Below are 21,333 nucleotides of genomic sequence, written 5' to 3' on the forward strand. Positions count from 1 at the left end.
ACACCTTGTCATATCCATGTTTGATGATATGTTTACAGTAAAATCTGTGATTCACAGGTGAATGGTTTTTATTGTGATCCTCGCTGATCAGGAACATTTCCAGATGTTTGTCTTCAGATTTTTATGGCTTGATATAGATTTAGTGTCTTTTTTCCACTTTGAAGGTAAAAGGTCATTAGTAAGACTGATCTTGGTTTCTTTTACTGGCCCACTTTTTTTCTTTAGTTAATGAAGCACAAATTTGTCCTTAATGTCTTTGAGAGAAAATTTATTTGCGTGTGTGTGTGTGTTTGTATGTGTGTGTCCTCAGTGAACTGTATCAGTCTCTGCAGTATCTTCCAGCTGCAGCAATCACTTCAGTTTCTGTTCAGTCTGAGCGAAGGAGGTTTTTGTACGACTGTTTTTCACTGTGTGAACACACCTTGATTGATGATGTAGTGATAACTCTGACAATAATAAATTGCTGCATCTTCAGCCTGGACTCCACTGATGGTCAGAGTGAAGTCAGAGTTTGATCCACTGCCTGTAAAACGAGCTGGAATCCCTGAATCTCTGGTGCTAGTGTAGTAAATGAACCGTTTGGGAGGTTTTTCATCTTTCTGTTGGAACCAGGCTAAACAGTGAGAGTTGCTTTGAACAAAAACATTCTGACTGGTCCTACACTTGATGCTCACAGATCCTCCCACAGCAGAGCTCTCTGCTCCAGGCTGAGTCACTGTGATCTGTCCTCTGGACTCTGAGGATACAGAGACAAAAACATAAAGCAGCTTCATGGTTTTGTGGGCTTCATTTCAGAGGGACAGATGTTGATAGAGGAGAGGAGTTTGATTCTCTGGACTTTACCTGTGAAGCAGCAGCAGAGGAGAGTCCAGATGAGGACGCAGATCAAAGTCATGTTTTTGATGAGGAGGATTTCTGTGGCTTCTGTTGTGATGAAGGACAGCTGTCAGTCATCCAGTGTTCAACTCTCAGGACTATAAACTCTCCCAGAGCACTGGAGCATGGTGCTGCTGATGCAAAGTGCCTCTCTATGGAAATGATCTCAATTAAGTACATGTGATTATTTGTTCTTTGTCGAGTTTTGCTTTTTTAATTGTTAGCATATGAAATTAAAAATGTTATTCCCAAAGCTTTACATTTTTTTCTCAGTACAGAAGAAATAATTTGATTGACAAATAAGAAGATTAAATGAATGATGATATGAACATATTCAAGATGGCACTGTCCTAGTGGCAGCCTGTTGTAGCAGCTCCCCGTCTTCATAACATTCCTGAGTGTCTTTTGCGTTTCTGTTGCTTTTTTCCTTTTCTTTTTAATCTTTAAATGTTTCTTTTTTGTTTCAATGTTTTTGTTTTCTATTCTTTTTTTGACACTCTTTTCACACTCAAACTTTTCATGATGACCACAAGCCGAGTCGGCTGCATGGCTGGCATTGTTTACACGTGTGATCAGCTCCTTGCACTGAGAACACCTATTATATCTTCCGCTGAAAAGCCTTCAATACCCAAGGAACTAATTAGGAGAACTTGGGGCTGTCAAGCTGGGGTTAAACAGAGATTGAAGAGAATGAGTTTTAAACCCTGTGTGATCGCCTGCCAAAAGGTGATTTCCAGTGTTTCCGTGTTACTTTTATATGTAATATCTTTATGTATGTTGGTAAATAGATTTCAGTGAACAGAGATTACAAAGGGGATATATATATAAAAAATTTAAATTACCTGTTTTTGAAATATCTTTATAACTCTGTGTTATCGCACTTACATTGTAAGTAATCCGGTCCTTTTTGTCCACTTAAAATATGTTTACAGAACTATTGTTATATTTGTTGCAATTTCTGTTGTCCTCTTGGCCAGATTACTCCAAAAAAAGACATTTTTAATGTTAACTAGATTTCTTTTTTTTAACTGGATACATAAAGATATATAAAAGTCACTTCCCAAAACTGATTGTGGCTTCTACAGGAATGTTATTTGTGGCTATGACTTGATATTATTCATGAGGAATGCATTTGATATATGTGTCATATGTTATAGACCAACAAGTTATTTATAGCAGTTTAAATTCGAGCAATCAGTTTTTAGGAGACAATAATTTTTTGGCACAACACCGGCAGTCATATGGGGAACGTAAGGCCCCTAGGGAATAAAATGGATGAGCTGAAATGAATGAATGCTCACCTGGACTCAGAGAGTGTCATGATCATGGGTCATGTTGACCGAGCATTCTTAGTTTTCGTGTGTTTTTGTATTTTGTTCTTTATTTATGCCATGGTTCCTAGGTTGTTCTGTTAAGATGTTGCTTATTTTATTTCCCCTCATGACTTTACCCCCTGTGTGCCCCCTCTGTGTATCTGTGAGTCCTCGTTTCACCTCCTTGTGTTTTATACCATGTTTTCCCCAGCCCGTTATGTCTGTGCTCTCCCAGTGCTCTCTCTCCCCCTCTGCCTCTGTGTGCTTCCTGTTTTACTTTGATAGTCTCCCATCAGTGTGCGTCAGTGTTGTGTTTGCTCCTGCCATGTCTCGTTATGGTTATCAGTGTCAGCTGTGTTCCCCGTGTGCTCCCACTTCCCTCGTTAACCCTCTGTGTATTTATGTCCACGTCTCCCTCAGTTCAGTGTCACGTCGTCAATGTCTCTTCCCTGAACCTGTGTGCCCTTCTCTGTGTTCCCTCGGTCCTCAGTTTAGCATTCCCAGTTCTCTCTTTAGTTCTCTTTCTTTGTGAAGCCTGCAATAAAGCAGAGATTTTGAGTTCAGCTTTTGTCTCTGTGAATTTTGCATTTGGGTCCTCATCTGCCTGCACACAGCTAGTTCATGACAGAGAGAGTATAGAGAGTCCCGTATTATTAGTCCCGCGACGCCACGCTGCCCCTTTGTCTATAGCTGGGACCAGCTGCTGGGGCTAAGACAGCACAGCCATGCCGGTGTTCAGCATGAGATCCCCGCGGTGATCAAGAGGAACTACCGCGGCTGCAGAGCGGGGAAAACGCGAAGACTGAGGAGGAAAAGATTCCGTCCTGCTCTCCCGTCTGTGGTGACTGGCAATGTCAGATCGCTGGTTAATAAGATGGAGGAGATCGCGACGCTAACAAGGACAGAGAAAGTTTTCCGAGAATGCAGTGTTATGTGTTTCACGGAGACATGGCTGCACAAAAACATCCCGGACCAGGTGGTGGATATAAACGGATTTACGTGTGTGAGAGCGGACAGGGACCCAGGCAGTAGCGAGAAGAAGAGGGGAGGAGGACTCGCTCTCTATTTTAACAACCGCTGGTGTTCCCCCAGTCACGTTAAGGTGAGGATGGCTGTGTGTAACAAACACATCGAACTGTTAGCAGTCGGTCTTCGACCATATTATTTACCGCGTGAGTTTTCCCTCGCCATTATCGTCATTGTTTACATCGCTCCTGATGCCAACGCGGCGCAGGCGTATGACGTCATCAGCTCTGCGACAGCGGACCTACTAAATCGTAGTCCCTCTGCGTTTGTGGCTATAACGGGCGATTTTAACCACACGAACCTCTCCACTGTTCTACCTACATTCAAGCAGTATGTGGACTGCAAAACAAGAGACAATAAAACACTGGACCTGTTTTATGCCAATGCTACTGAGGCATACACCTCCAGCCCTCTCCCTCCTCTGGGCAGGGCTGATCACAACCTGGTCTACCTCCAGCCCCTTTACAGACCTGCCGTTCAGAGACAACCTGCAGCCATAAAAACGGTCACAACATGGACAAGGGAGTCGGAAGAGACTCTGCAGTGATGCTTTGAGTCAACGGACTGGGATGTTCTTTTTGATTCCAATCAGGACAATATTGACAATCTGACAGGCTGTGTTACAGACTATATCAACTTCTGTGTTGACACAGTAGTCCCCAAAAAAACCATTCTGTGCTTCCCCAACAATAAGCCCTGGGTTTCCAAAGACATCAAAGCAACCCTGAACAAGAAAAAAAGAGCTTTCAGAAATGGTGACAGAGATCAGCTGAAACTGGTGCAGAAGGAGCTGAAAGCCCAGATTGCAGAGGGTAAAGAGTCCTACAGACGGAGGCTGGAAAACAAACTGCAGGAAAACAACACCAGGGACGTGTGGAATGGAATGCGGGCTATCACTGGCCTGAGACAAAAGGGAGGTGTTGGGATGGATGGGGATGTCGAAAGTGCTAACAACCTAAATCTACACTTCAATAGGTTTGACTGCCCTGCGTCTCCTGTCTCCACACCCAGCTCTTCCCATCTTCTCCTTTCGCCTCCCCCCTCTCCTGCCCCCTCAGACTGTCTCACCCTGTCCCTCTCAGCAGATGGCATCAAAAAAAAATTGGGCAGACTCCACTCCAGCAAAGCTGCTGGTCCTGATGGTGTCAGTCGCAGGGCCCTCAGGTGCTGTGCTTCCCAGCTGTCTGGAGTTCTACAACGGATCTTCAACATGAGCCTGGAGATGCAGAGAGTCCCATCACTCTGGAAGCAATCCTGCCTGGTTCCTGTCCCTAAAAAGATCAACCCATCGACCCCCAGTGACTACAGGCCAGTGGCTCTGACCTCACATGTCATGAAGAAGCTGGAGAGACTCGTCCTAAAACATCTGCCGCTGCTGGTGGAGCCTTGGCTGGACCCCCTGCAGTTTGCTTATCAACCTCGTATCGGTGTGGAGGATGCCCTCATCTACCTGCTGGACCAGGCTTATTCTCATCTGGACATTGTTGGGAGCACTGTGAGGGTCATGTTCTTTGACTTCTCTAGTGCTTTTAACACCATCAGACCATCACTGCTGGGGAATAAGCTCACGGAAATGCAGGTGGACGCCCCACTGGTAGGGTGGATTACGGACTATTTAACAAGCTGACCACAGCATGTCCGACTGAAGAGCTGCCGCTCAGATAACATTCTGAGCAGCACAGGGGTGCCGCAGGGGATGGTCCTATCACCCTTCCTCTTCACCCTCTACACATCTGACTTCAGGTACAAGTCTCAGTCATGCCATCTGCAGAAATTCTCAGATGACTCTGCCATCGTGGGCTGTATCAGGGATGGACAGGAGGAGGAGTACAGGAGTGTGGTGGACAGCTTTGTCGAGTGGTGTGAGCTAAACCACCTACAACTTAACATCACAAAGACAAAGGAACTGATTATGGACTTTAGGAAGCAGGCTCCTCCTCCTACCCCTGTCACCATCAGAGGGGCTGACGTGGAGATCGTTGAGGACTACCAGTACCTGGGGGTACACTTGGACTGTAAACTGGACTGGACCAAGAACACCAATGCTATCTACAAAAAAGGGCAGAGTCGGCTTTTCCTACTGAGGCGGCTCAGGTCCTTCAATGTTGGTAGGAAAATGCTGACCATGTTCTATCACTCAGTGTTGGAGAGCGTCGTGTTCTTTGCAGCTGTGTGCTGGGGAAGTGGGGTGAAGACAGCTGATGCCAACAGGCTGAACAAACTGATTAGAAAGGCTGGTTCTGTCCTGGGTGTCAGACTTGAGAACCTGGAGGAGGTGTCTGAGAGGAGAATGCTAAAAAAGCTTCTTTCTATCATGGACAACCCCTCCCACCCCATGCACGCCCCCATGATGGACCATCAGAGCAAACGCAGCAAAAGACTCATTGCCCCGAAATGCAGAACTGACCGCCACAGGAAATCCTTTGTACCATTGGCAATAAGACTGTTTAACTCTTCCCCACTCTGTAGGTGATTCTCCTAAGACTATTACCTATGTTATTCTGTTCCCTCCAGACCGTGCAATATTACCCAAGAGTACTTATTGAATATTTGTTTTCATCCCCCCATCATATGCTGCTACTCCCTTCATTCTATTGCACAATACTTTGTCACTTTCTAGAACCGCCTGCACTGATAGTTTAGTTATTTATTCACCAGGATATAGTTATGTATATTACTTTGTCAGAGTTATCCGATTATTTGTCTTGCACTATCCTACTGTATATTACTGTACACTATTCTTATTGTATATATTGTATATCTTATATCTATTTCATCTGTTCCTCGGTACACTATTCTCATTGTACATATTGTATATCTTATATCTATTTCATCTGTTCCTCGGTCTCTCCTGCTGCTTTGAGCATGTACATGACAAAAGAATTTCCCTCGGGATAAATAAAGTTGTTCTTATTCTTATTATTCTTATTATTATTATGTGCTTCCCTGAAACGTGGCTGAACAATCAGATTCTGGAATCTAATGTTTCGATTGCTGGCTTCTTCAGGGTTCGGGTGCACAGAGGCACCGCCGCCAGCAGCAGGAAGAAAGGAGGTGGGGTGGGTGCAGTGTTGCCAACTTTCAAGTTTCAAGGGGAAGTAAATTTGGATGTGATCAGCATAACAGTAAAAGGGGGTGTTGTATTTCCTAAAAATAGATCCCAAAGGCAGCATGTATAAGGAGAGCAGAGTTAGACTCAAAACAGACCCCTGAGGCACACCGCAACAAATAGGGACAGAGGAAGAGTAGTATTGCCCAATAATAAGAGAAAAAGACCTCTGTTAGATATGTTTAAACATTGATAAAACTGAGCCTTTAAGACCAACAATATGTTCAAGTGTGGATAAACGAATAATGATCAACTGTGTCACAGGCGGCAGTCAAATCTAAAAGTACTAAAACAACAGAACAACCTGAGTTGACAGTTAAAAGAAGATCATTAAAAAGTCATAAAAAGCAAAGTCTCTGGCATGCGTGCACCAAAGGATCCAGACGCAAGGGTCGCCCCCTGGCGACCGACCGGACCGCGGCCTGCGGATAGAAGCGTGGAAGTCAGCGATGAGGGACAGATCCAGAATGAAGGACCGTGGAACCCAGAGGTGGTCCTCAGGACCGTACCCCTCCCAGTCCACCAGGTACTGCCACCCACGCCCGCGCCGGTGCACATCCATGACCTGCCGGACTGTATAGGCCGGGTGACGGTCGATAAGCCGGTCGGGAGGCTGGAGCCCGGACGTAGGGCACATAGGCTGTGGCGGACAGGTTTGATCAGGGAAACGTGGAACGTGGGATGTATGCGCCAGGAAACAGGGAGCTTGAGCCGAACTGCCGCTGGGTTAATAACTGCATCAACTTCATACGGGCCGATGAAGCGGGGGGCTAGTTTCTGGGATGACACATGCAGCGGAACATTTTTGGAAGCTAGCCAGACCTTCTGCCCCGGCTGGTATTCGGGGGCGGGGTGCGATGGCCGTTGGCATGGCGTGTGTGCTGTTCCTTCGTCCGCTTGAGAGCTTGGCGGACCCTGAGCCAGACCCGCTGGCAGTGCCGGAGATGATGCTGTGCGGAGGGGACTGCGAGATCGAGTTCATTTTCAGGGAAAAGTGGAGGCTGATAACTGAGGGAAGCTTCGAACAGGGACAAACCAGTGGCAGACGAGGTAAGTGAGTTCTGTGCGTATTCCACCCAGGGTAAATAGGTGACCCAGGAGGTGGGGTTTTGGGATGCTACGCATCGTAGCGCATTTTATTGTGTTGTGGTTTGCAGTGTTTTGTGTTGTTTCACTTTACATTTGTTTAAAAGGAAAAAGCTGAAAATTTAAGTAGTTAAAAGTTGAAATGTATGAAATGTTGTCAGGGTCCTGGGTCTGAGCGACCCAGGGACCCTGAGCAGTTTTGGACTTATATTATAATATATGTATTTTGTATTGCTGTCCCTCGTTCTCCCTGCATATGTGTCTGTGTGTGTGTGTGTGTATGTGGGTGTGGCCCTGGCAGGTGATTGGCCACACCTGAAGACCATGTCACACCTGCAGCTGATCAGGCCTCGTCGGAGGAGCTACTTGAGAGTGTGGTGGAGCTCTCTCCGACGCGGGATCATTGCGTGACTTGACGAGAAGCAGGGAGACAAGAGGACAGCGAGCACGGGGTGCTCAGACACCAAGGAGCGGGGAGAAGGGACACTGACACTGGGAGAAGGACACGTCACGGGAGTTGGGAGTGCACAGAGGATTTACTGTTATTTTCCTTACCACTGTAAATAAACACACTGTTTATACACAGAGCACCGCGACTGGGTCCTCATTCCTCACACCCCCCATGGTCTGCCATGCCGAACCGTGACAAATGTAAATAGTTGGTTTCTGTATTTTATAATTCATTTATTACATTTTATGTGGAGTGAATAAATAAAAGTATATTTACAGTGGCCCCTAGAGACAAAGCACATACACACTCCAAAACATGTACAAACTCCAGAGCACGTACACACTCCAAAACATGTACAAACTCCAGAGCACGTACAAACTCCAAAACACAACGGAAGTGCTCCAGGATGCTAGGGGCCGTGTTGAGCTTTTGTTACCTAGTGGCTACACAAGCCAGGAAGTACCAACAATCGGATTGGGTGTGTGGTAGTAACAGGTAAAATTAAGGGGTTTTTTTTAAAGTATTTGAATACATATATATGAGTGTTTGTGTATTAATACAAAAACAATAGACATATGAATTCGATTGTGTAATTTAAGTGATCTAGGTAGCTCTGTTTTGGAAGTTCAGTTAATGCTAGAAATGTGTTTTGGAGTTTGTACGTGCTTTGGAATTTCTAAGTGCTTTGGAGTTTGCACGTATTTCGTCTCTAGGGGCCCCTAGAAATATAAATATTTATATATAAATATTTATATATATATATTTATATATATAAACATACATAAAGAAAACCACGTTTTTTTACATTACTAATTCCTTTTGTGCATAATTTTATATTGTTGTTGATAATTAATTAATTAAAGCAACAAAACAACCTGAAGAGCCGGTTGGGAGCTGGTTGGGAGCCGAAAGAGCCGGCTCTTTTTAGTGAGCTGAGCCGAAAGAGCTGGTTCTCTAAAAAGATCCGGAAATCCCATCACTATTAAGCTGCTCAGTCTGGCCATTAGATTGCGAATGGAAACCCGAGCTTAAACTAACTCTCGCGCCCAGAATGGAACAAAAGGTCCTCCATACTTGCGAAGTAAACTGCGGGCCTCGGTCTGAGACAATGTCGAGGGGAATACCATGGAGTCGGAAAACGTTCTCAATCAGGGCTTGGGCTGTGTCAGAAGCGGAGGGTAATTTTGCTAGCGGAACGAAGTGAGCGGCTTTAAAGAATCGGTCAATGATGGTGAGGATGACGCTCTTTCCCGAGGAACGAGGAAGACCAGCAACGAAATCTAATGAAATATGAGACCAAGGCGGGTGAGGCCTGCTGAGCGGGTGGAGCAGGCCTGCTGGGTGCTTAGTGGATAATTTATTGTGGGCACAAACAGACACGTAATCCTTCACATCTTTTCTTAAAGCCTTCCACCAGAAATGTAGTTTGAGAAGATCAATGGTTCTACTCACGCCAGGGTGACATGAAAAACGTGTGGTGTGGATCCAGTGAATTACTGTTCCATGGGTGGCAGTGGGGACAAAACGCCGTCCGGGCGGTGGGGTACCTCGGTCAGGGTCTCCCGGGAGGGCCTGGCGGGTAACCTCCTCAACATCCCAGGAGAGGGCGCCCACCACACTGGTGGGGGGGGGGAGAATGGTGGTTGGTGACGATGTTTCCGTGTCTGGGGAGTACTGACGGGAGAGCGCATCTGGGTTGACATTCCGTGAGCCTGGGGGATATGGGAGAGTGAAGTTAAAGCAGCTAAAAAACAGAGACCAGCGGGCTTGTCGGGAGTTTAACCTTTTAGCAGTCCTAAGATAAATCAGATTCTTATGGTCAGTCCATATGAGAAAAGGCTGCTCAGCTCCCTCCAGCCAGTGGCGCCACTCCTCCACAGCTAGTTTTATGGCCAAGAGCTCCCTATCTCCTACATCATAATTCTTTCAGTAGGAGTGAGCCGGCGAGAGAAGTAGGGGCACGGCTGGAGCTTACCTTGAGGCCCGGACCGCTGAGAGAGAACAGCCCCGACTCCGGTGTCGGACGCATCCACCTCAACGATGAATTGTTTAGTGGTGTTGGGGTGGAGTAGAACGGGTGCCGTAGTAAACAGTTCTTTTAATGTAGTGAGTGCTGTGTGTGCTTTTGATTCTGCTCCTCCCACACCCCTGACAGTTTGTGTCTTGATGCATGCTTAATCATCCAGGTAACTAAATCCCAAAAGGTTGATTCTGTTCATCTGGACGTAGCATTTTCAGTGGGAGAAACGTTTCATCACTGATCCAAGTGACTTCTTCAGTCTCAGCTGACTGCAGGCTTCCCCAACCTTATAAACAGTACATTTGCACAATGACTGAAACCAGCCCACTGAATAAACAATGGGCTGTGAGGTCAGTTCATTCATCATTAATATGCAAATTGTCATGACCATTGATCAACAACCACTGATCAATGGCCATGAGTACTATTCACAGAGAGCTGGTGAATGGTTGCAATCACAGAATTGTAAGATGGTGAAAGATGTACCCTTAGGCCTCTCTTCAATTCAAAGATGGGCTAAATGGAAAGACCATCTCAGTTCTTGTGCAAATATACTGTTTATAAAATTGGGGAAACCTGCAGTCAGCTGAGACTGAAGAAGTCACTTGGATGAGTGACGAAATATTTCAACCCATTGAAAACGCTACATCCACATGAACAGAATCAACTTTTTGGGATCTAGCACAGTTTATTTCAGTGCAACAATAGCATGAGCTGATTTAATGGCTTGTTTTATATCTGTGACAAAAATGTTCAAAATAATCTTCCAATTTTTATTTAAATCTGTTTTTGTTCTACTAGTCTGCACTACAGTTTTATAACTAAATTATATTTTACTTTTTAGTTTTCATTTCAGAAATTCAAATTGTTTCAAGAAAACAATGATCAACATTAAAACCGAAGAAGATCATTTCTTTAAAGTGAAGAACAGATGGAAGAAGGTCAGTGCTGTATGTTTCAGAGTTGATGTTCTTTGCTCAGAGTTGCAAACCAGATAACTGTTGTTAAGACAAAATATAAAGTATGGATATATTATAGACACATTTTTTAAATAGACAAGCTTTCAATTAATTCATTGTTTTTTTCTGTTTTACATTGTTATATGTTCTATATTCATTTCTTATTATATTGTGAAGCACTTTGTGATTTCTTTTTATCTGTGAAAGGTGCTATATAAATACATTTTACTAACTTACTTACTTACAGTGAGATTGTTATTACACATTCTGTTGAAAAGAACAAAGCCTTTGGAGAATTTAACCAACCATTTGTATATTATTGCTGTCATGGTGCTGGGTCATTGACCCAGCGTTTTGTGTTTAATATGATTATTGTCTTCTGTTCTAGTTTAATCTGATTTTGGTATCCTGTGTCCTCCCCTTGTGCCCTGTTCGTGTCCTTGAGTTCGTGTTGTGGATTTTTTTTTTTTGAAAGTCTGTGTCTGTTGTCACTGTGTTCAGCTTGTATCCTCCAGTCGTCTTGTGTATTAGAATCTGCTGTGTTTCCCACCTGTATGTCATTACCTGGTCTCCTTGTGTGTGTGTATATATAGTGGGTATTGGTCTGTGGGTATTGGTCTGTGTGTGTGTGTGTGTGTGTGTGTGTGTGTGTGTGTGTGTGTGTGTGTGTGTGTGTGTGTCCTCAGTGAACTGTAACAGTCTCTGCAGTATCTTCCAGCTGCAGCAGGTTCAGTCTGACTGACGGAGGTTTTTGTATGACCATTTTTCACTGTGTGAACACAAGCTGACTATTAACATTGAATTCACCCAGACAGTAATAAACTGCTGCATCTTCAGCCTGGACTCCACTGATGGTCAGAGTGAAATCAGAATTTGATCCACTGCCTGTAAAACGAGCTGGAATCCCTGATGCTTGCGTGACACCATTATATATGAGCATTTTAGGAGTTTTTCCATCTTTCTGTTGGTACCAAGATAGGTCCTCACTTTCATCTACCCTGTGACTGGTCCTACACTTGATGTTCACAGTTCCTCCCACAGCAGAGCTCACTGCTCCAGGCTGAGTCACTGTGATCTGTCCTCTGGACTCTGAGAATACAGAGACAAAAACATAAAGCAGCTTCATGGTTTTGTGGGCTTCATTTCAGAGGGACAGATGTTGATAGAGGAGAGGAGTTTGATTCTCTGGACTTTACCTGTGAAGCAGCAGCAGAGGAGAGTCCAGATGAGGACGCAGATCAAAGTCATGTTTTTGATGAGGAGGATTTCTGTGGCTTCTGTTGTGATGAAGGACAGCTGTCAGTCATCCAGTGTTCAACTCTCAGGACTATAAACTCTCCCAGAGCACTGGAGCATGGTGCTGCTAATGCAAAGTGCCTCTCTATGGAAATGATCTGACTGAAAACAACAAGTAGTTGGATCAAATAGTCGATGCCGTTCATCAATTAACCAGTCAGTTTTCACAATATTGACTGTAAATTATTTCAAAAAGACTGATTTGGAAATGATATTTCCTTTGTATTCTTTGAATAGTTAAATTGTGTTTCTTGATCAGGTCGTGAATGAATTAAAAAAATAATTGGTGTGAAATGTTATTTATATTTTGTATAGAAATATTTTTGAGTGTATGAACATGTTTTCTCTCTTGTGTTTTAGGATACGTCCCTACATTGATGGATGTGTGGAATTTTTAAATTGGATGTTTTCTGCAATCATTTTGAAAAAAATGTCCATTGACTGAGAAAGGCAAGAAAATGTTTCAAGATCAAACCAGGGCAGTACTTTGTGATATAACCCCAAGTGTTGCTAAATGCTAAAAAACAGAAACATGGAAACAATTCAGTCTGAAGATAAATGCACAGACATTTGACTGTTAAGGGTGGTGAGTTAGTCAACCCAGACGCGGACCTCTCGTTAAGGTTGAACAGTGTCTTCATTTACAGTGAAGCCAATCCACAGTTATCCACAGTGCAAGTCCCACACATACACACACACATACACACACAGAACACACATACACACACACTCAGGTTGCCGGTCGGGGCACCGTCAGACCTGACAGTACCCCCCCCCCCCCCCCTCTAATGGGAGCCTCCCAGCGACCTAGCAAACTTATTAGGGTGCCCGCAGTGGAAGTCTCTCACCATGGCATCATCGAGAATCGCGGCCCGTGGCACCCAAGAACACTCTTCCGGACCGTACCCCTCCCAGTCCACCAAAAACTGAAAGCCCCTACTGCGGTGCCTGGCATCCAATATTCATGATATGGAATGCGCCGGAGCGCAGTCGATAATCCGGGCGGGTGGCGGGGGCTCAGAGGGCGGGCACAAAGGGCTTGTCCGGACGGGCCTCACCTGGGACACATGAAAGACATTGTGAATTCTCATGGAACGGGGAAGAGACAAATGGACAGTCACAGGGTTCAATATGGCTTGGATGGAAAAGGGACCAATAAAGCGCGGGGGCAAGCTTTTTAGACTCGACCCTTAGAGGAACATGTTTCGCAGAAAGCCATACCTGTTGCCCGACCTGGTATGCAGGGGCCAGAACCCGGCGGCGATCCACTAGTCTCTTGTTCTGCTTGGCGGTCCTCAACAGAGCGGTTCGGGTGGCGCGCCATGCCTGTTGGCAGCGCCTCATGTGGTGCTGGACTGAAGGAACCAACAATTCCCCTTCCGACACAGAGAGAAGCAGGGGCTGGTACCCCAGGGAGGCCTCAAACGGGGAAAATCCAGTAGCCGCGGACGTGCTAGCATTATGAGCATATTCGATCCAAGCCAGTTGATCGCTCCATGATGACTGGTTGGAAGAGACTACACAACGTAGCATCGCTTCGAGTTCTTGATTAGCTCGTTCCGTTTGCCCGTTAGTTTGAGGGTGGAAGCCGGACGATAAGCTGGCCTGGGCCCCCAGTTCCTTACAAAACTCCTTCCATACTCAGGACGTGAACTGGGGACCCCGATCGGACACAATATCTTGGAGAACCCCATGGAGACGGAACACCTGCTGTGTCAGAATCTTGGCAGTTTCGGCAGAGCAAAGAAATGAACAGCCTTTGAGAAGCAATTGATTATGGTCAGGATGACTGTGTTACCTGAGGAGGGGGGAAGACCGGAAACGAAGTCCAGTGCGATATGAGACCACGGGTGTCTGGGTAGAGGCAATGGACGAAGGAGACCAGCAGGAGGTGAACTGGAGACCTTGTTTCGGGCACAAACAGGGCAAGCTGCCACATACTCCTGAGCATCCTTCCCTAGAGTTGGCCACCAAAACAAACGTTGCAAAAAGGCAATAGTGCGGTTTTTACCTGGGTGTCAGGCGAACTTGGCCGTATGGGCCTAGTGAAGGACCTTACTTCGGACCGCCGTGGGAACAGCATCCTCCCCTCGGGCCCTGTGCCTGGATCAGGTTCTGACCGCTGAGCGTCCTTGATGATCCTCTCTATCTCCCAGGTCAGAGCCCCCACAAAGCACGAGGAGGGCAGAATGGGTTTCTCCTTTTCTTCTGGGTCGAGATCCGGGGTGAATTGGTGTGATAATGCATCCGCTTTGAGATTGCGGAAGCCAGGTCTGTAAGAGATGGTTAAGTTAAACCGTGTGAAAAATAGAGCCCACCTGGCCTGCCGGGTGTTCAGTCTTTTGGCTGCTTGGAGGTAGGCTAAGTTCTTGTGATCTGTCCAGATTACCACCGGATGCTCGCTGCCTTTGAGCCAATGCCGCCACTCTTCAAGAGCCAACTTTATGGCAAGGAGCTCCCGTCTCCAATGTCGTAATTGCTCTCTGCAGGAGATAAAAGACGAGAGAAAAAGGCACATGGGTGTAACTTTGCGTTTAACTGTTGGGATAGGATTGCCCCCACACCTGCGTCTGAAGCATCCACCTCCACAAAAAAAGGTTGACTGAGGTGTGCCTGCACCAACACCGGAGCTGAGGAAAAAAGGTGCTTGAGTCTCTCAAAAGCTCGTTCAGCGCTGGGAGACCACTGGAACGGCTGCTTAGGAGAGGTTAGTTTGGTGAGGGGCAGGGCGACCTGACTGAAATTGCGGATAAACCGTCGATAGAAATTGGCAAATCCCAGAAACTTTTGCAGCTGCTTATGGTTCTTGGTTTCAGGCCATTCCACCACTGCCTTCACTTTCACTGGGTCTGCCCGCAGCCATCCCTCCTCGATGATGAACCCCAGAAATGAGATTGTCTGCAAACTCACACTTTTCTGCCTTTAGAAATAGCCGATTCTCTAACAGGCGTTGCAACACCATTCTCACGTGCTTGACATGTTCAGCTGGGCTCCGAGAAAACACGAGGATGTCATCTAGATAAATGAAAACGCAGTGATTAATGAGGTCCCGTAAAACATCATTTATCATGGCTTGGAAAACTGCTGGCACATTTGTGAGCCCAAATGGCATCACCAAATACTTAAAGTGCCCAAGGTGTGTGTTGAACGCCGTCTTCCACTCATCCCCCTGGCAGATTCGGATAAGATGATAAGTACTGCGGAGGTCTAGTTTTGAGAAGATGGTTGCTCCCTGAAGGAGTTCAAAAGCAGAGGTGAGTAAAGGAAGCGGGTATTTGTTCTTAATGGTTATTTTGTTTAAACCTCGGAAGTCAATGCAGGGGCGGAGTTAAACAAGACCGCAGCTCAGAATCATTCATCTCTGTTTTTATTTGACATTTTTATATGTTTTGTAGAATAACAGGACAACCTGTGAGACTGGAAAGACTTCTGTTTCATGCCCTGAAGATGTTACAGCCCAACATATGAAACAGGAAAAGACCGCTGTGTAATTCATTTATTTCAACAAAGTAACTGTCTTCTGAATACCACCTTTTTAAGCGGTAACTGTAACAGAATACAGTTACTCATATTTTGTATTTTAAATACATAAAGCATTTTAACATATTTTACATACATAACATATCATTTAAAATTGTCAAAAAGTAAGAAGTAAAGAAAACAACTATTGAAATTCACATGAGGTAAGTACTTGTCTTTAGTTTTGTAAACAGAGTAAGTAGTTTATTATATGGAATGATTTTGTAGCTTAGCATCTTTTATAATTGTTGTCACTTCTTCTTATTTTATTTCCAGAAGTTAAAGATGGGCATTTGACAGTGTGATTGAAAAAGAAATGATTGAAATCCACATCATTCAAGTAGGGCATTGAGTTTCTTATCTATAACAAGTGATGAGTTACACAGAACTGATGATTTTGAGCTAAACTGTATTTTTTAAATGTTGCCACATCTGCTTCTTTTATTTCCAGTGTAGTTTGAACATATTTCAGGTCAAACTGTGTGATGATTCTCTCTGTGCTGATATGCATGAGAGCTTTCTTAAAGGGAAGTGAAACAATGTGTGAGTTAATCACTGGTGGAGCAGAAAAAACACCTGACAGAAACTTCTTAACGGAGAAAATCAGCTCTTACAGTAAAGGTGTCCGACTGTCTGTGGTTTGATTGACAGCTGTGTGCTCCCTGTCCTCTAAGCCTGATTGTGTTGCCCCCCTCCAGTGAGGAGCTGATGCAGGGAATGGCCACAATCATGTGTGTGGCCAACAAGGGCTTCCCCTCAGACTGGAGTCTGTCCTGGAAGGTGGATGGCAGTGGCAGCATCAGCTGGGAGGAGAGCAGGAGCCCCGTGGTGCTGCAGAATGATGGCCTCTACAGCTGGAGCAGCACCCTGAGGCTCCCTGCAGACCGCTGGATGAAGGTGGGCTCTGTGACCTGTGAGGCCACCCAGGGCTGCCAGACTCTGGTCTCAGAGCCACTGAGGAGAGACCAGTGTTCCCAGTCCTGACCTGACTCTGATACTGGTTTCATGATCCTTCTTTCAATTTAATCCTTTTTGTTTTGTTGTTTTTTATAAAGTTGATCTTTTCAACATTTAAAAATAATAAATATATTTCATAAACATGTCTTTTGACTCATTTGGCTTTGAATTTACACTTTACAATATTAACATTAGTGTTAGGTCTGCACTCGCAGGCCCCACTAGCTCAGAGACTCATTACCATGAATGAAGCAAGACACTCAGAGCTCAATCCATTTTACCTTGCAAGGGAAGCCGGTCCGGTCAGGATCCCAGATCTACAAGCTCTGTACCTGGTCCCAGGCAACTTAAAAAAAAAAACAGCCTCCCCTCGCAGCCTTTTATTTAGTGACAACAGTTACAGAAACACCCCATTGTAAAACCCCTATGATGTGTCGTAAAAGCTAAAGCACTGTGTGTGTGCATCCACGTGCACGCACGTATGCCCAGCCACAGCCCATGGGACAGAAACCTGTTATAACTAAAAGATACAGAGAGCTGTGTATGTGGGAGGGCAGAGCTGGTATGTCTGTGAACGGTGATGTTTGATGTGTGTGTTCGCTCTCCTGCGTGCAGTAATAAATAGCTTGACCACAACTCTTTCCGTGTTCCAGACTTTATTTACAAAATTCCACAACAAGCTTGGTGTCACGAACAGGATGCTCCGTGTGTGGGCACTGAGGAACAACCCCAAAGACGGCTGATCACCCCAAGGGAAAATGTCAATCCTGAGTCCTCAGTCAAATTTTTTTCTGGGCTTAAGTGTGCAGCAGTTTCCTGACATCTTAACTAGACGCGGGATCTAATACCCCCCGGAGCAGTGGCTCACGGGAGGTTGGCTGAGTTACTTAGAGTCTGCAGAGCGGTATTTTAGCACTTTTGGTCCGTTAACGCAGAAAGGTCTCGCTAAGGACGCTTTAAGCGATTAACATGGGATCCGGATCCTCCAGTATGGTCAGCATGGCCAAGTTAAGGGCCGGGGCATGGACCGTGGTGCATGCCCCACTGGGTGGCCAAGGAGAGAACTCAGTCTTTGACTCAATTGTTAAAAATGTGGAATAGATGGCATGAAGTAAGTTGTGAGAAAGAAAAAGAAATGCTGACAAAGAAAGGGGTTAAGACGGTTGATGTGCATTGGATGAATGATGAAAGTGAGGTGTTTGAAAGTGTGGGTGGAGAGCAGAAACAGCTTTGAAAGAAAAAAAAGTGGAAAAAAGCCACCTCAAAATGGAAAAAACACAGACCAAGATGTATATTTCACCTGCGGCCAGAATCGACACTGGAAGAAGGAGCTCCCCTAATTGGGGTCAGAACCAGGGTGAGCAGCGCAGTGACCAGCAGCGGTGGTCGCAAGCAGACTGAAAGGAGGGCAGGACCCCAGGGGACGCTTCAGGCCGTCATTTGCCCAAGACACCAGAACAGGGAAGTGATGCAAAAACACAAACACACACACACACACACACACTGACTCAGTGAGGAGTGATACAAACACAAACACAGATGCACACACACACAGGCTGATGCAATGACAAATGCTTTGCAAACTAGTGCTCATGCTGATACGCAAAATGCTACACACACACACGCCATTGAACGCTTAGAACACATTTCATGCCATCCATTGGGCACAGATGTACATTTAACAAACAAAGCCAATAAATCTTTGCCTATTATATGATGTCTGTGTGGTGAGAAGGTGGAATTTCTTGTAGAATCCGGAGTCACTCTGTGTTACGCTCTCACCCTCCCTGAAATTCCAGCCAACATTAAAAGGTACACCCACTCTATCTCTACAACAGGGCATGTTCAAATGGAGAATTTCACAGTTCCCCTGTCCTGTATTGACAGACTGAGTTTCCTGTTTCTGAAGTATGGGTGAAGCTTGGACCTAGACACACAAACACCTGACTACATGGGTCAAAGTTGCCTTATAAAATACATGACAGCATATCACACGATTTTATTTTAAATGCTAAATAAAATGATTGGGTCTATGATTAGTGCAACAGTACAGACCTGGGGAAGAAAGTCACATTCCAGGGATGAAACATTGCAATGACGTGTTTAGTAAGCATCTGACAGTAAACATTAGTGTTGTGTGAACTGTGCAGCTGCTAACAACTCTTCAGAACTGTGTGATATTTCGGAGCACTTGTGGGAAACCAGTGAATATGATGTGGGGAAAATGAATGGGGATAGTGACTCTTAAGTCTGAGTTCAGACCAAGTAAGCATCAGTAACGAATTAAAGCCAGAAACAATGAATGCAACACTGCATGTCATGGCACCTGAAGTTCTAATCCTCACACCATATTGTTCCACCAGAAAAAAAAATTTTTTGTGTGTGATTTATCTGGCTGATGGTTTGGGGATTTTTTGTTTTTGTATTAGGCTGATCCTCTCAGTTGAGTTTGGGTCTGTTTCCTCTTTCTAAGAAAATGGCAGCCTTATGCTTGGACATATCCTAAAACTAGGCCTAATGTTTTTTTCGTGACAGCATAAATAAAACATGTCATGTGTCATCTCTCCGGGGGTGATATTTTGTGTGTTGATGATTTAATAATGAACACTCTTTTCAGCAGGCCTGCAAGACTGATACTAAAGTGCTGCGAAATATTCTTACTGGAAACAATCTCAAAGTGTGATTCTCCAGATTACAATGGGCTTTGGAGAAATTCATCTATCTGGGACGCTGATCACATCAGGTGGTAAGCCCCGAGTCTAAAAGGTTTGTAGTGATTCAATCCATTCAAAAATCATTCAGAATTATTTTCTTTTTCTTTTTCGATATGATGTCATATTGCTGTCAGTGGATACTCAAATATGTGCACGAGAGGCTCCACTATCAGCAATGACAGATGTGAGGGGACTGACTGGACTGTGACAGACTGTTGATGTAAATAAAGCTTTGACTGACTTGAAACTGAGATTAAAGACTGCACCAACTTTATGCTTAGATGAAAGATGTGTCAGTATGACCTCGTAAATGCTGCTAAACAGTTCACCCAAACAGAAAAGGCTGGATTATGTGTGTTGTTTTGTTTTGTTTTGCAGGAGCGGAGAATGACAGCAACCAGAGAACAGAAGACTTTCTAGGTCCACATGAGCTTGTGGGCCATGGAGACTTAACCCTTTAACTGACACTTTCTGTGTCACTGATTCTTGTAGAGAAAAATGTGTATTTGCTAGCTTTTGTTGCTTTGGATGCCACAATGTATCGTTGAGAAATACCAAATGTCACAGTTGAAGAATGTACTGTGTTAAACCCAGCATAACTTATTTGACAGCAGCGGATGGTTAACCACGTGATTTTGTTGGAGCCATTTCTAGAATTGTTCTTTTGAGATCTGATCTACGGGACGCATAACTGGCTAATGTTTTTTTTTTTTTTTTCAGAAGGTGTTTGTGGAGGATTTGGTATCACACAGACAGACACCAGTGAAAATAAAGCAGGATTTGCAGTGATAACAGAACATCTTGGTGTTGGGCTCATTATCATATCAGTATTTCTCTCAAGTTGCTGAGCTCATAACACTGAAACATGTAAGTGACATTGCTTAAGATCAGTCACTATTTACAGTAATTCTGAATAAACATGTGGGATGATCCATGAATTGGGCATATTATGGAAGCAATAGTGTTTTTCCTGATTCAGGAAAATCCATTGCACATGACAAAATTGTGGCCGCAGTGCTGGATGCCTTATTCTCCTCTGACCTACAGTTGTTGTGAATGTGAAGTTTATACTAATTCAAAGACTCTGCTTTTATAAAGCAGATGCGCTGGCAAAACCAGAGTTAAGCAGACTTAAAATGAAAACCACGCTAATTCATTTCCTAAGACAGGTTTACAGGCCCACAGCAAAGCTACGCCAGAGGAGAAACTCGGATATTGTCTATGAAATAATGTACCTAAGCTTTTTCTTTTCCTCATTCTCCTAATTATGGTAAATTGCCACACGGGAAATACCTTGTTTCAAAAGGAGGGGTTCCAGGTTTACTTTAAAACTATTTGGTGATTTTTCTACGATTTTCAATGATTTTTTTATGTTTTGTGACTAACAATTCATGTACAGGTATGAAACCCATACAGTTGGTACAGATAAGCTTTTGATAACCCAGAAGTAAAGTTCACTGAACAGAAAGTAAAATGCTGATTGATGATGGTTGATATGCTTTCAAAATGGTTAGAAGTTTTTCCTTCTAGTAAGGAGATACAGGTGCAGATACCGTATTGCTGGAAGAAATCATCCCAAGGGTGGAATCTCCAGACTGAGACTGGGTGCTGATCAGAAGTCTTCAGAGAACCAGGGGGAGCCGAGACGTCCAAGGGCAGGATGGCATGACTGTGTGTGTTGGCTCTCCTGCTCACAGTAATAAATAGCTTGACCACAGCTCTTTCTGTGTTGCAGAATTTATTTACAAAATTCCACAACATTTCAGATAAAACTATTGCTTATATCTTGCTGGTCTTCAGTTTTACTGCAGCTCTCAGATCAGTTCCTCTCCAGCTGTGTGAGGGTTTTATATGAACAACAAACTTAAACACTGCTAACAGTAACAAACCACTGCATCTTAATTTTGAACTCTGAACTGATGATCAGAGTGACGTCAGTCCCAGACCAGCTACCAGTAAAATGATCAGAAACAGTTTCAGTTTCAGTTTTATTTGTCATATGCAAGT

General features: G+C 44.5%; 2 gene segments (V, D, J or C); one reads left to right on the forward strand and one right to left on the reverse strand.

Annotated features, from left to right (window-relative positions):
• Nucleotides 1-392: 392 nt before the first annotated feature.
• LOC116321460 lies at nt 393-895 on the reverse strand. The segment is given in 2 exon segments: nt 393-736; nt 844-895. Coding segments are annotated over 2 exon segments (384 nt in total).
• A 14,908-nt stretch (nt 896-15,803) lies between these two features.
• Nucleotides 15,804-16,656, forward strand: LOC116321457. The segment is given in 2 exon segments: nt 15,804-15,819; nt 16,354-16,656. Coding segments are annotated over 2 exon segments (291 nt in total).
• The last annotated feature ends 4,677 nt before the right edge of the window (nt 16,657-21,333 follow it).

This window comes from Oreochromis aureus, linkage group 22, assembly GCF_013358895.1.
Source record: "Oreochromis aureus strain Israel breed Guangdong linkage group 22, ZZ_aureus, whole genome shotgun sequence".
NCBI lineage: Eukaryota > Metazoa > Chordata > Actinopteri > Cichliformes > Cichlidae > Oreochromis > Oreochromis aureus.